Source organism: Halichoeres trimaculatus, unplaced genomic scaffold (assembly GCF_033239565.1).
Source record: "Halichoeres trimaculatus isolate MK-OKI-2021-1 unplaced genomic scaffold, fHalTri1.1 fHalTri1_scaffold_6, whole genome shotgun sequence".
Classification (NCBI taxonomy): Eukaryota; Metazoa; Chordata; class Actinopteri; order Labriformes; family Labridae; genus Halichoeres; species Halichoeres trimaculatus.
Genome location: NW_027437184.1, coordinates 8545825 through 8561816, shown reverse-complemented (window position 1 = coordinate 8561816; position 15992 = coordinate 8545825). Strand labels below are relative to the sequence as shown.

The window sequence follows — 15992 nt, the reverse complement described above, 5'->3', positions numbered from 1 at the left end:
AATACTGCGATCCACAGTTCTTTTTTAAAAATTAAAATACATAAACAACCTTTTTTCAAGTTAAATAGAACTGACTGCATGCTCCTTCATAATGGGCAGATTTCTGGGGATTCCCAGACCGAAAAAGAAGCTCTCTGTCCAGACAAAGTCACAACACTTCAGCTCCCACATTCCTTTTGAAAGAGAGTGATCGGAGTGATAATTTTGAAAATAATTATGACTGTTCTCCTTGTTTGATACTTTAGATGAAATTAATAAATCTTGTAGATCCAAACTCTTGCTGCTTCAGCTTTTGTTTGGGAGAAAGAAGAAAAATATTGATGTTTGGGAACTAGTCTGGGTTGATTCACTGACTCATACACAACTGGGTCAAAATGATGCCAACCACACCTCATGGATGCTCGGAGGCGCCCGATTGTTGCACCCATAGACTGTATGTAGAGTGGACAGCGTGGCTCCACCATTTATCATTGTACGGTTTTGAAGCAAAAATACCGCCGTCTCAGGCGCCACCATTGTAACAGTTTGGAGCCAGATTCTGCGTAGTAGAAACAATGAGGGATTCTGGGAGAATCTGAGTGGAGCTGGGTGTCAAAAATAAAAATATTTTTTTTTCTTTCGAGAGTCTAATCACTTCCTGATTCTACCTCCTGACATATTTTACGATCCCCGAAAAAATACACGAGAACGGCAGCTGTCAATCATCATTAAACGTTACTTAAAGCCTTGTTTTTAACCTCGAATAACTAATGAAAACGAAACTTTTCAGAAAAAAGAGGACTTCGATACAAGACAGCCAAATAATATCTTCAAATCACCACAACAATCGGACGTGAGAAACATTTCTACGAGGTGTAATAATTTTTTAAAGTTTGACCACAGCCCATCTGGAATGACTGGAAAGCAGTATTTTTAACCCTATACTGCAGCCAGTCACCAGGGGGAGCAGTTTTTGTGGAGACCTCACTTCGAGCCGAGCAAGCGGACGTCTATTTTTTTTTTACAGTCTATGGTTGCACCTCAGCCTAAGGCAACCTATAAGATTACCACAGAAAACGCCTTGGACAATCAAAACTAAATGACTTATTATTAAAGCAGACAAAAATCAAAACATGAAACAATTATAAACTTAATACCACATAAGGATCTAAAGAAAAGGCAACAGCGTCGGCAGTCTCCAAACCAAATGCCTGTCCCCTAAGGCTGGCAAAGTTTCACAGGTGTCTGAGCTGGAGGATGTCTGTGGACTAGTCGATGTTAGAAAACTGGAAGCTTTCTGATAGAGAAACCACTGGCTAAAAGTTATTTGGTATGGAATTAGATTTGTGTCAAAAATAATTTTTAAAAATTGAAAAAAAAAATAGCAAACAAAAAACAAAAAATGAGAGATATAAACTAACTCAAGCAAAAAATTAAAAAGAAAAGAATCCTTAACTTTTTTTTTTATTTTAAATGTCAGCGGTTTACCACCCCACATACCATAAAGAGTGTCACACGACGCATAGAACAACATCCGGGGCAACGGATGTAACCCAAAAAGCTAACCAATGAAACAGAAATAGAAATAGAAATAGAAAATACTGTTTATTTATTTATTTTATTTATTTTTATTTAGGACATATTCCTTACATTGCCCACCCACTTGAGAGGTTTGTGTCAAAAAAAAGCTAAAAAGCTAATCATTTGCACAATTACACAAATACTTTGATTGCAGCTAATACATTTTTTGCTTGAGTTGGATTATATCTCTCAAATTTTTTATTTTTTGTTTGCAACTTAAATTCTTTTTGACACAGATCTCATTCCGTACTTTGGTTCCTCTGAGAATAATTAAGTATTAACCAGAGAGATGATTTGGATAAACCTAGACTGAATTATTCTGGCATGTCTTGAGAAGTTTTAGGCCACAGCAGACGTGGGATTTGCATCAAAGGATCTTGTGTTTCTTTGTTTGTTGATTTTGTTCCAAGTAAACCTGTTCAGTATTCAGTGAGAAGAGTTATAACAGGGCTGTGAAATCATAACCAAAGCTTCCTCCAGCACCGCAGTTGACATGGCATTACCCATGATCCTCTTTTTATCCCCACCTTTCTCCTCCCCTGCTTCGTCTTCTTCTGCTGTTTAAATCTGGGAGGGAGAGGGGCCGTCTATTTCCAGGCTCTAATCATTTAGGAGGGGGCTAATGTTTGCTGTGGCCTCAGGAGAGGCACATTTAGATGGCCAATAGACTTGGCACGTTCAGACTGGTGCAGCTGAACCCCACCACAACCCACACACACACACACAAACACATACACACACACACAAACAGCCACCCTCCTCTTTCTCTCCCTGCCTATCTCTCTGCCTCTCTGTCCTCTCTATTGAGTCAGTGGTTTGGGCTTGCCAGAGGCGAGTATAATGGTTCCCAGTGTCTGGAGAGATTAAAGGCCAGGGCTGCATTGTTCAAATGCCCCGAGATTAGTTTCCAAGGAGACGGGTTTCAGTTGCCATGAGAACATAGTGCCTGGCTTTAGCTGAGCAGTTTTTCCTTTAACTGCTCCGATCTGTTTACCCGTTTACTTTGATTCACACCGGACATCTTGTTTCTGAGACTTGGGCTGTTTTTGTTGTTGATTTGAAATGTGTTGTCATGTCTGGAGTTACTCTGTGGTAATCCTTCAGTGGTTGTTTAAATATTGAAAATATATCTTAAATAAGATCCTGTTATCCTTCATCAAGTGTGAAAAGCCCCATTTCCACCAATCAGTTCAGTTCGATACCTCTCAGCACGGCATGCATATCATGGCGTTTCCACTGACTAATCCCAGAACGGATGCCCAAATAACCGAAATGAGCCGTCCCACTTTTTGGGACCCTCTTTTTTGGGACCCTCTTTTTTGGGTTGCCAGACTAAACTGATCCGATTCCAGAAGGTAGAGCTACAACACTGCAGACCGTTGATTGGTCAAAAAATCGTCACTTACCATGTGACAGCGGCTGTATTTCTACTTGCAGCACACAGTCTTCTCTGAAACGAAGCTTGATTGTGCTTTGGGACAAAGGGCCACATGTCAATCACAAAGAAGACGAATTGATGGATGTTTCCCATATTTGCTCTTTGTTTACTGTGTCGCATTTTTCACCTTCGTTGGATTTTTTAGCGGGATACACTGTGTTGCGCTGCAATGACGTCACGCTAGTGTTTGACAGTTGCAGCTATCTGCATCTAGCTTACACACCGCCTACCACGAGGGGGGCACGGTTGGTTGTGGAAATGCAAAGAGGAACAGGCTTAACTAAGCGAACCCATACCAAACTGTACTGATCTAAACCAGACTGCTTGGTGGAAACAGGGCTAAAGGGGTGGAAGTTAAGTCAGCTACACACTTATATGTGCAAAACTCATCAATTTAATGGCTTAAAAATGACGAGTAATAAGAGAAAAAGAAACCTCGTACTGTGTTCTGATAGAGAAATGGGCTTTTTAGACTGGTGCTGTTTTTTGGAAACGGGCTGTAAAAAAGTTTATTAATGCTGATAAAGAAAAGATATGTTTTTTTGAATGGCTGTGTGTGGTTTCTGGTGCTTCTACAGCCAGCCTCTAGTGGACACGGAAGGAACTGCAGTTTTTAACACTTCTGCACAGGTGTCATTCTTTTTAGACCGTAGGCTGTCGTTCAGTAAATCTGCAAACGAGCTTGTTACAAATAAATCAAACACTTTATGAGCAAAGTTTGAAGTTGTGAACAAAAAAATGATTAGAGATCACTCAAATACATCAATCAGCCGCCCAGTTTACAAAATATGCTACGGTTTAAGAGTGATGGCCAGAAAATGATGCTAAATTAGGGCAAATTTTGTTTGTTTTGACTGACTAGAAGTAGCAAATAAACAGACCCAAAGAGCAGAGGAGAGTCAGTGCTATTTTATGTTGAAGTTGTATCTAAACTTTTGACTTTACACTTTCCTGAAATTTTATTTTGATTTCAACCTTAAGACTGTTCAAGGAATGAGATTGGGATGATTTGACTTCCCTTCTGTATTTTTCTTCAGCCCTGGCTTTCATACTTAAAGGCGACACATAAGCGCTGATTAAAACCTTATCCAAGCCATCATGGCTTTCTCTTTGTCAGTCACCTCTGAAGTCCAAACCCAAATATCTGTCTGCCCCTTCCTGCCTCCCTCATCCTCCCATCTCTGCCTGAGCCTGTGAACCTGAGCTTCTATTTGCTTAAAGTCAAAGGAAATGAACTCTGCACAAACTGCTTTGCCTGCAGGTCGCTGCCGCTGTTGCATATGTGCACGCTCACTCGCTGCTTTCTGTCTGTGTCGCGCTGTGGCTGTCTGCCTAAACTGTGTTCATCTGGTTCCTGCAGAGGCATGGCTCAGATGAGGAAGCTGGCATGTGACGGCATCAGGACCAACTCCCGGGGCGAGCTGCAGGTCCCGCTGGTGTCCGCCAGGCAGGAGATCCTCACCAGCCTGGTGTCTGCGCTGGACTCTGTGGTATGATCCAGAACAACTCATGAATCAACATCTTAGCTCATAATCTCAGGATGAGTAACTGCTCTGGGAAAATCAAATCTACTTTGTAGCATGGAAAAAAAAACATCTCCATTACATTTAGGTTCCTCTTTGATGGAGCAAATTTCCTGTTTTTATGTCAGATATATGACAGCCTATCTGAAATATTAATTATCTTGTTTTTTTCCATGTGTTGCATTTTCTGACTTTAACTGTTCTTGCAGTGTATGGCCATGTCTAAGCTGAATGCTGAGGTAGCGTGCGTCACGATACATGAGGACAGCGTGATCGCAGTGGGCACAGAAAAGGGCAGAGTGTTCCTCAACTCCAGGAGGGAAATCCAAACAGACTTCTACAAGTTCTGCCGTAAGTCTTTATTCTCCGTAGCTGTTCACAGCTGTGCTCAATATCAGGTTATGTCAGCATAAAAAAACAACAACAGAGAGAAAGTAGTTTCAGTTTCACACATTCTGCTTTTTATATCTGTGAAACACTTTGATGTGTTATTAACTGCCTCGTCACAGCTCATTTGTCACAACCTCTTTATGTGTTATGTTTGCAAAATAACCAACATCATGGCTTAGATCGCTTGTTATTTATCACACAGGAAGCGTGACTGAGATGTGTCTAGGCGAGCAAGGTTTATTTATGTAGCACCATTTATACAACAGGCCGTTCAAACTGCTTTACTGCACAAACAAAACATTTTAAAGAGAAGAAAAACTCCAGCAAGCTTTAAGTCAAGGATTTAGAATATATCAAGAATAGAAATATTAAAGTGAAGTTTGTTAAAACCAAGGTCTTTACATTTCTGGACAGACTGCCAAAAAGAAAGCTAAAACACAAGTTAATCTTTTTGTGATAATGTTCATTCCAACCCACAGTCAGCAGTTATTCTGCAGTGGTCTGTTTAAACTTGAGAGTCCATCAATGAAATAAAAACTGAGGTTACATTAGCTCTGCTTGGTGGGGTTGGAGTTAGTGGGTGGTTGGATTTTACAATTCCTGAAAAAAAAATGCACAAGAACAGCAGCTGTCAATCATCGTTAAATGTGACATAATACTTGAATACTAGACTTGAATACAAGGCAGCTTATTAGTATCTTTAAATTACCACAACAAGTGGATGTGAGAAACATTTCTACGTGGTATATTGATTTTTTTTTAAGGTTTGACCTCAGCCCATCTGGAATGACTGGAGAGACAGATTTTTTGACCTATACTGCAGCCAGCCACCAGGGCGAGCAGTTTTTGTGGCAACCTCACTTAAAGCTGAGCAAGATTACGTCCATTTTTATTTTACAGGCTATGATATTCCATCCAGAGTAAATCAAAAATCAGTGGACTGATAGAATCAGCTTTGAAGGTGATAGGTCAGAAAGACCACCCTTCTCTCCAGTCTGTCTTTGATAGTGTCGTCCTTAATTCTGAATGATCCTTCCCGTATTCTTTCTCGGGAATATGAACTTCTGCCTTCAGGGAGACGATACAGAGCAAGCAAGCACAAAACGAATCGATATAAGCTCTCGTTTCTCCCAACATCCATCTCTCTGCTTAACAAAAAATCTAATTAATTCTTTCCTTGAATTGACATATAATGCTTGTATGTAAATATATTTTTTGTCAGCCTATTCATTGCCACCCGTCACTGACCTGTTCTGATTTTTCCACTTTTATCCATGGTTTTATTTCTCTACTTGTTATCTGTTTTTTTAAACTTGTTTCTACATATTTTACTTATTATCTGCTTCTACTTGTTCTTTAGCTGTTATTATCCGACTTTTACCCATGTTTTGTTCTTATCATCAAAACTCAGTTTTTAACTTGTTTCTGCTTATCTTCACTGCGTATTGTGACAAGCACTGCACTTTAACATCCTTGTGCAATAACTTCTGGCCATGCTTGCCGCCAACCTCTTGCTTATGTGACTGTTGTATATTGTTTTATATTTTGTTATTTATAATACTGCGCCCTTGGCCAGAAGTACTGCTGTCTAAGACAAATTTCCTGCAAAGGACAATAAAGTTGATCTAATCTAATCTAATCTAATCTAATATTATTGAGTCAATTTGGAAAATATGTCTTGAAGAAAGAAGAGTTAAGGTAGAAGGCAGATCTGCTTGCACTGGAAAGAGTCATGTCTTTACAGCAGTAGGTGATGGTGCCCATGAGAAACTGAGTCTCTGATTCTTAATACAGGTGTCACTGTAATCAACACCAAATTGATCTCATCTTCAAATGAAAAAAATCCTCCAGGCTTAAACAAACTAAAGCTCCTTCAGGCATCAATTCCTGTAAACAAAGTAGTATGCAAGTTGCTAAGACGAGATTTATTACCGACGTGAAGCCTCACCTGATGACCTTGACTCTAAATGTAAAACAGCAAATAGATTTAGAGACTTGACTTCACTTTCCTCCTGAGAGGCTGTAACCTCCTGTGGTGAAGATTACCTTCTTTCTTGGTTAAAGTAGTGTCTGAAATGTGCTAAAGCACGTTATTTTTCCTGTACGTGCTCTTTGATTAATCTGTCTGTTTGCTTCAGGGGCGCCATGTCTTCAAAATCTGACCACAACAAATGCCCATACCAAAGAGCAGGAAGGCGATCACAGCAAACCGAGTAAAGATGGTGACCACGGGAAACAGAGAGCTCCATCAGATGCTCAATCCAATATCTTTGTTTTGAGGAAGATGGTGGAGGAAGTTTTCACTGTACTTTACAGTAAGGATTCACCGTGTTCCACTTTTTAAGCTCAGTTTTTTCTCTTTTATTATGCACAGAAATGATACAAATAACAGATTTGAAGAGTAATCTGAGGTGTAAAAGCAGAGAAATAGCCGCCTGCCTCTGCTCTGTAAAAATCTTTTAGGTGAGGCTGTGGGGAAGAGCAGCCTGGTCCCTGTGCCTTATGAGTGGATCCAGAAGGACCCCAGCTGTGTGGTGGCTCACGGCCTTCCTGACGGCGTCACCCTGAAGAAGCCCTCAGAGTACGACACGAAGACTCTGATGAAGATCCTGGAGCAGAGCCACAGAATCCACTTCACTGTAAAACGGTGAGCGTGCACAGCGTTGATGTTGGGGATAACACACTGCTGTTTGAACACTTGCATCAGATTATGAGAGCAGATGTTTCAAATTGGATGGCTCTGAAAAGGAAGTTTGGCATGTTATCTTAGCGGCTAATGCTTTGCAGAGATATGCACTTATGTGTTTTTCTGTTTGCCGCTGGTTTCTGGTAGCAGACAGGCTGTGATGCATTAGAGAGGGATCGACTGAGTTATAACTCAGCTGGAGATAAACACTCTCTTATGCATCATGTTAGTCTCAGCGCTCTGAATTTGCTTCTTAACAAAACCTGCTTGGATTTAGCAGAAGTCTGTAGAAGTCTGTTCATAAGCTGGGTGAGGAGGCTGTGTAAATTCACTGAGGCTTAATCTTCCTACCAGAATACAAAACTTATCTTGGGAGGAGAGGGGGAAAATCTCCTGGATTGATTTGGAAATGAAACAAAGACTTATTGCGTTATCCTTTTTAAGCAGAAGTTCCTGCAGGGACACCACTGCAAAAAACTGAAATCTTATCAAGTGTTTTTGTCTTATTTTCAGTAGAAAATGTGTTTTTAGACTTCATATGAGCCATATTCACCTGATCAGATCAGAAAAATGTCTTTTTTGAGTTATTTAAAGACAAAAATGAGGTCTGAATTGCTTGCAACAAGTTTTAAAAAATCTGCCAGTGGAACAAGAGAAAAGTTAGTTGTATTAAGAGATTTTTCTATTTTTAAGCTATTTTTCTGGCAAATTTTTCTTGATCCATTGGCAGATTTTTGTTTACCTGTTACAAGCAATTCTTACCTAATTTTGGTCTTTAAACAACTTGAAACATTACATTTTTCTGGAAGTTGAATGTAGCTAATATCAAGTATAGTTTTTACTTGAAATAAGACAAAAACACTTTATAAGATTAAAGTTTTTTGCAGTGAGGTCACTGATTTTGTTTTTTGAGCAGGATATCTCATAGGGCATTGAGGACAAAACCTGAAAGAGTCAACCAACTATCTGCCATGCTTCAAAACTCAAGTTTAAGGAAGTGTTTTGTCTTTTTTTTTTTCAAACAGATGAGGCAAATGTGACTCATATTGACTTAATAAGGGCCACATTTGCCTTCCAAGAACCAAAAAATGTACTTTAAGGGTATTAAAAGCTGAAAATGTCACCTGAATTTCTTGAAATAAATAAAAAGTCTGCCAATGTCGTGAGAAAAATGCCCTTTTTTCAGTCTTTCAAATTTAGACGTATTTGTTTCAAGAAACCTCTCAAACTTTTTTTCTTTCCCAATTAGCAATATTTTTACTCATCAGAAGTAATTAAGGCATCGTTTTTGTCCTTTAAAATCTTCATATAAGACTAGGGATGGGTACCGAATTGGGTACTTTTATAGGTACCGTCCGAATTCTGTCAAAAGTATCGGGTACCAATTCACGTAAAATCAGAAGGTACCATGTTTAGGAACCTAAATGCATCCTTGTGACTGTGAGGGAGTGGGAGAGTAGGTGATTTTCCATACTAGACATGAACACAGCATTAGAAGGTTATATATTGAAGAATAAATACGTTAAATTGAAAAGAATTTATATTATATTATTAAGGAAACTGATGTTTTTTACCACATAAACACAGAAAAGTAACGAAAATTGGTACCGTTGAGTACTGATACCAATTTCCAGGTACCAGCAATCGGTATCTCATTGTTTCAAATGTGAAAGGTACCCATCCCTAAACGAGACGTTTTAAGACATACTTAGATTTCATTTTTTTAGTGAATCAACGTTTTGTCAAAAGCTCAAAATGAGAAACATCTTAACATCTTTATGCTTTTCTTCAGATTTATCAAGAGAAAGTCATAACCTTCTCAAAAAGATTTGTTTTTGCAGAGTATGTTGATTTAAGTGAACAGACACTTGCCATCTGATGCAGCTCACAAACAAAACTTGATCGATTCACTCTGTCCGCAGGCCGACAGAAGATTTGCCTCGAGAAGCCAAGTCCAGCTCAGATGTCAATCAAAACTCTTCCTCAGCCGTCATGACGCCAAGCAGCCCCAGCGTGGGGAAATCTGCTGCACAGGGGGTCACATCATCCAGTCCTGCCACGTCCAATAACTCTGTGCTGTCCAGCTTCTTGTACGGCATGCCCATGTCCTCTAAACCTCATCCGGATGGGAAGCTGGATTTCAAACCAATGTCACTTCTCAACCTGGGGAAAGACAGAGCAGCCATCTGGACGGACAAGTTAGGGACACCTGCAGTGGACTCTGCAAACAGTGGTAAGGTTTCATCTGCTGCTGAATCCTCAAATACTGAGTCAACCCTTTTCTCCTCTCTTTTGGGAAACGGGGGTAAATTTTCCAAACGGTAAAAAGAAGCATTATTTCCTGGGTCAGGGTGTCATTATTTCCTCTCAGTGTGCAGAGAAATGTGATAAATCTGTGCTTTGAAATCAGATGACCAAACTGAAGAAGTCAGGTAGACATGAAATCATAGAGAGGAACAGATATCTGAAAGATTGAAAAAATCCTTGCATATGACTTACATGATTTGCATCAGTTAACATCATATATTCATGTAACTAATAGCAGTCTACATGGATCCAAAGTTAAACTTTTCTGCAAAACTGGAGTTTAAAATCATTTTTCACTTGCAGATGAGTCAACCCGACCGCCTGTTGAGGGTCAGAGTCCTCCTGGTGTCCACATCTCCAAGAGGCTTCTCTTCTCCATAGTGCACGAAAAGTCAGGTAAGAGTGATGTGGTAGAAGTAACAACCTAAAGTCAGGATGCAGTATTTTTCTGTGCATTTTATGTTTCATAATCTGAAAAGTTTAAACCTTGAATGCACTCAGTGAACTTAGATTTTTCTGATTTTCTAAAATGGCAGGGCATGAGAATATGAGGTTTTCTTGGATTGTCCATTCAGGGATTTGACCAAAGATTTTAATCTCGGGTTCGTGTGGGGAAGCTTTTAAGTTATTTGTTGTAGCAAGATGAGGAGATCTAGATTTTTGTTGATGTTTGACCAACCACTGATCTCAATTTCGGTGGTTTCCAACTCACTCTTGTTGGTGGCTGATTCCTCTATCTGGCTTTTATTTGGTTGGTAATGTTTCACGATGTCAGTGTTAGATTTAGTGCCAGGTGTTTGATGGAAGTAATGATTGATAAAGTCTCCATCTCATTTTTTTCTTCTTTGAAGGTCCAGTTTCTTGATTTCTCGAGAAAAAAAATCTGTTTACTTTTTAAAGGGAAGGAAAAATTTGGATGAATCCTTATTAAAATCTGTAGCTGTGTTGGATCTTGCCTCTGAGTGCAAAATAGTAAAATGATCGGTTAAATTATTTGCATATAGAAAAGCTGGATTCGAGAGACTTTATTGATGTTTTAAAAGCCAACGAAAAATTTAGTTTGTGGATTATTATAGGGGAAAGAAACCTGAGGCTTGCTTTTTCAGTACAGGTTTTACACAACATCTATATAAGTTATGTCTCTGATCTCCATTCGTAATCAGAGTTCATACGTTTCGCTTCAAAAACTTAACTGACTATGATTAATCGTTACATCTACATGAATAGAAATTAACATCTGCTCTCCCAGACGGGGCTTGACGCACTGCGCTCCACGTCTCTCTTTTATTCTCCTGAGTTCTGCGCTTGTTTCCCGGCTCATACAGAAGCCAAGTGCTGTTTACTCAACAAAAGGCTTACCTAACGCTAACTCTTAAATATTAAGTGCTAAGCTGCTAATATGTCAAGAATAATCCTGTAAGGAGATTGTACTCATTTCCCAAGTTGATATTGAGTTGATGGGGAAGATTAATTTCAGAATTTTAGAACAACAACAATGAAGTAAAGCTCATTTAAATGCCAAAGCTCTTTAAAAAAGAAGTGAGTCTTTGTTTCACTGGATGTCGACTTTTGACTGGATTTCTCTCTGGCAGAAAAATGGGATTCCTTCATCCGGGAAACTGAAGACATCAACACGCTGAGAGAATGTGTTCAGATCTTATTTAACAGCAGATACGGTAAGGAAGGTCCTCGCTGTCCGGTTTACAAACATGTCTCTTCATGCTTTTGTTCATGCACAGAGAAGATCCTGTGTGTATCTGTGGATGTTGATGGATTGGGGTCAGAGCTTTGGTTTGATCGTCTTTCCCTGAGAGCTGCACAGGATGTGTTTCTGTAACCATCGTATGTTATCTGTTCCAAAGAGAATGGAGCCTGGATCACCTCCTGCAGTATTTGCATTGTCTGAAATGTATTTAAACGTATTCAAAAGACTGCGTTGCTCTAAATCATTAGATGCTGTGTGTCTACGGGCAGTTTCCACAAATACAGAGGAGAAACATTTCCGCATTACGGCTCCTGGGATCTGTTTCCAGACTGTTTTTATCCGAGCCCAGGGCACCGATTATCATTCCCTTAAAGTTAAATTTCTCATTTAGCTTGAGTAATCTTCCCTTTCACAAACCCTTTACATGGGGGTGTGTGCATCACTGGAGGCTGCTTTTCCTTATGCAAATTCATGTTTGGAGAGAAACAAGTGCACAAAGTCGAATAAAGAACTGATACTTTGAAGGTAAAGTGAACATAGAACTGATAAAGTTTCTCAATTCAACCCACAGAGTGACTTTTAAACATTTCAGGGAACATATTCAAACTGTTAAAACACAATTTGTCGCATCTTTCCTGCAGCTGAAGCCCTGGGTCTAGATCACATGGTGCCTGTGCCCTACCGCAAAATCGCTTGTGACCCCGGAGCCGTGGAGATCATCGGTATCCCTGATCAGATCCCCTTTAAGAGACCCTGCACCTATGGAGTCCCCAAACTCAAACGCATCCTAGATGAGCGCCACGGCATACGCTTCATCGTCAAAAGGTAATTACTGCTTTCACATTGTTAGCATATCAGCATGGTACAAAATCTTCAATATCAGATGGTCGTTCAGGTCTTTAAATTTGTATGTTTTCTTCCAGTTTTGTGCAATACTTCCCTGACTGACTCTTAGTCCCACAGAAACATCCAAACAGCTTAATAAGTGGTACACCCCCCTTATTCCAATATGTAAGCTCCTTGAAGCAGACTTCTTCATAAACTTTGAGTTAGCAATCTACTGCTATTCTCAGCAGATCTGTTCATAAAATTCATCTATCCTCCAGTATTATTTGTCCACTTGACTCCAAAGTCAATAGTACGGGAGAGGATTGGAGCCAATGAATAATAAAAAGTCAATTTTTAATGACTATTTTTTCTGTGAAAAAAGACAAAATTCTGAAATTAAAGTGAGAATTCAGAGTTTTTTTTTCTCTTAATTCAGAGATTAGAGTTAATTTTAGAATTCTGAGAAAATGTCAAAATTCTGACATAAATCACAGAATTCTGACTTTTTTCTTAGAATTTTGGCTTTTTCCACAGAATGTTGAGACCAGGATCAGTCGTAAAATTCTTAGGACGCGGTCACACTGGCCAATCGTGCCGTGCCTAAGCACGCCTCAGCCGTAAAGCACGTTTGGAAAGGCCAGTGTGACCGCAACTGTACCGTGCTCAAGCACGATTCCCTTCCGTGCTCAAGCACGCTTTGAAGAGGTGGGCTTTGGCACGGTTTACTTCACGCACGAGCACAAGCACACAGACAGCGCGTGCAATCCATTACGTATAATCACCTCGAGCGTATCTCTCGACAATCATTTTAAACGAAGCAGGGGTGTTAGAGGGCTCTGTCGGGCGAAAAACTACTTAATATAAGTCCAAAAGTCTCTAAAGTTGTAGCAGTGCTCTCTGTGTCTCATTGTGCTGACTCTGATGAGATCACGCTTCATGTAAACAAATGCTTCACGATGATGAAGGCGGGCCGTGGGCGTGTGTGATACCTGCTAAAGTCTGGTTGACGTAGGGGTAGTGTGACTGCTGGCCGTACTCTACAGCTGGGGAACAGCGCTGCAGGGGGGCAATCGTGCTTAGGCAGGGGACAGATTGGATGGCCAGTGTGACCACGCTCTGAGAGAATAGATCAAAAGTGTGAGATAATCTCAGAACTCTGACATTGATCTCAGTGTTGCAACTTTTTTCTCTAAATACTGAGAAAATAGTCAAAATTCTGACATAAATCACAGAACTGATTTTTCCTCAGAATTCTGACTTTGACCTAAAAACTTTGACTTTTATCTCAGAATTCTTGAGAAAAAGTCAGAATTTTGACTTTTCTCTTAGTATTCTTACTTTTTTCTCAGAATTCTGACTTGGTCTAAAAATTCTGACTTTAATCTCAGAATTCTGTTGAAAGATGTCATAATTCTGTTTTTTTTTTTTTCAAAATTCCTTCTTTTTTTTTAGAACTTAGCCTTTTTTCTCAGATTGTTGAGACCAGAGTCAGTTTCAGAATTCTGGGTGAAAAAAGTCAAAATTCTGACATTAATCCCAGAATTCTAATTTATTTCTCAAAATTCTGAGATTAAAGTCAGAGTTCTGACAAAAAAAGTCGAAATCCTGTGTTTCCTCTATAAAAGTAGTACCAAAAAAGGACCTTTTTTTTAGTGGCCCTAGTCCTTTTCCGAACATTAGACATCATTTTCAAACTATTAACAAATAATCCAGTTAGTAGTGTATTATATCCAGAACCCTTTAAAAGATTAAGATGTACTGTAAGCTTGTACATCACGCACCTGGTTTCCAATTTTGTCCTCGCTGGTTTCAGGCACATTTTTTTTCAAAGCGTTTTTCTTTGGCTGCAATGCTTAACACTGCCCCCTTGATTTGAGATGAAACTGCAACATTTAGCTTACATTGAACATAAAGAAGGAGGAGTGTGAATAAGCCTTAATGCTTACCACACAGCCATCCCGTCCTTCACCTTTCCCCTGGAGCTCCATACGATGATGAAGTGTTGATGTCAAAGTGTGTAGGGTGAGGAGTTGGATGCCACTGATCTTTTATACCTTCTCAGGGATTATGCTTCAGAGAATAGACTTAAATATTTTAAGTCTGGACAGTACTGTCTAAAATTCCCCAAATCCACTGGGCAGATTTTCAAGGGAACATCATTTCAGTTTTCCTGTCTAATTAAATTAGTCGCTCAGTGCAGATTATAGTACACTCACTCGCTGCTTCATCCCCGTCCAGCTCCTCTCCTGCAAACTACAGCGTGGCATCTCCTCTGAAACTTTTAATAAGCAGCCACCGAGCGAGCCAGCCTCCACCATCTGTCTGCTCGACGCCTGTTTCCTTCAGCACGCTGAGTCCCACTGACTGCTAAAGCGTCTCCATTCACGTCCCAAATGACTTTCCCTCGCCAGCATATTGCTGCTGCTATGCTGGTCCATTTGTTTAAGCTAATTTAAATGAGCCACCGTGCCTTGTTTTCAGATAACACATCTCTGGATGGATCCAGCAGGCAGCTCATTAGTGTTAATACAATTAGCAAAGATTGAAATTGTGATTAATTTGGAATTGCATCACATTGCCATTGTCATTGAAAATGAGAGATGTTCCAGATGTGGGGCCTGATGTTCTCATTTGGCATATTCAACGTTGATGGACGGAAATTAGCTGATCATTTATTCTAATAGTCGGCGGTTTTAGATGAAACTTAAACTTTGTTTTCAAGCTGCAACCTTGATCATGCTCAGACTGAGGTGGGTTCACGAATAGTCACAACCGACTAAATCAACTGTGTAAGATGCGTAATCTTACTCACAGATGCCTTCAGTAGAAAATGTCAGGCGTCTGACTGTGGAACGTCTGATATAGAAACAATTTTAGATGAAAGGAGGCATTAAACAATCCAGCTCTTCTCTAAAATTAAAACTGCAGTGATTAAGTCTCATCTAAACATCACATGTAGATAATCAAGACGCAGGCAACCAGTTGTGTGCTGAGATTATGATCACAGTATGAGAGGAATGTCTTTGTGTCAGAGAGCAGCAGCATGTGCACAATAAAGAGGAATCAGTCCAGAAGAAAAGTTCCTGTTTATTTTTAGTCAGAGGGATTCAGGAGCTTGATAGTTTCCCTGAGAGTAGATAATGTGCACTTTGTCGTGTCCCTGCTTTTGCTCTCTGTTTGCATCATGACTTAAACTCTCTGAACTAACAGCCTCTTTCTCCTTCTCATGTTGCAGAATGTTTGATGAAAGGATATTCACAGGTAAGACTTTGGTTGTTGTGTTTCTGTTTCAACACCACTCTCATATGAGCTGCAGTTTGTGTAGAAAAATAAAAGGTAGCCTCCATATTGTCTAAATTGATAGACAGAATAAGGAGGAGAGAGTGGTGCACTTATCATGCAGCAAAGCAGCTTTTTTTCCTTGGAGGCCACTTTTGCTGCACCGACAGAAAGATTGAGCAAAAGAGAGGTGCAAGCCAACCTCTAGATCAGGCTGAATATTTCTGTCTCTACTCTTCAGTGCAGGATTAGGGCCACAAACACAAAAAATAATAA

At 39.8% G+C, this 15992-nt stretch overlaps 1 protein-coding gene across 1 annotated transcript in view; it reads left to right on the top strand.

Moving 5' to 3' along the window:
* gtf2ird1 (GTF2I repeat domain containing 1) overlaps positions 1-15992 on the top strand; it is a 42929-nt gene that overhangs the window by 5594 nt on the left and 21343 nt on the right. Inside the window, exons 2-10 of the mRNA XM_074672251.1 lie at positions 4359-4488; positions 4731-4872; positions 7050-7226; positions 7375-7558; positions 9520-9830; positions 10208-10300; positions 11497-11580; positions 12251-12434; positions 15673-15698. Of these exons, the coding sequence (XP_074528352.1) occupies positions 4363-4488; positions 4731-4872; positions 7050-7226; positions 7375-7558; positions 9520-9830; positions 10208-10300; positions 11497-11580; positions 12251-12434; positions 15673-15698 (1327 nt within the window). The 5' untranslated portion in view covers positions 4359-4362. The remainder of the gene's footprint in view (positions 1-4358; positions 4489-4730; positions 4873-7049; positions 7227-7374; positions 7559-9519; positions 9831-10207; positions 10301-11496; positions 11581-12250; positions 12435-15672; positions 15699-15992) is intronic.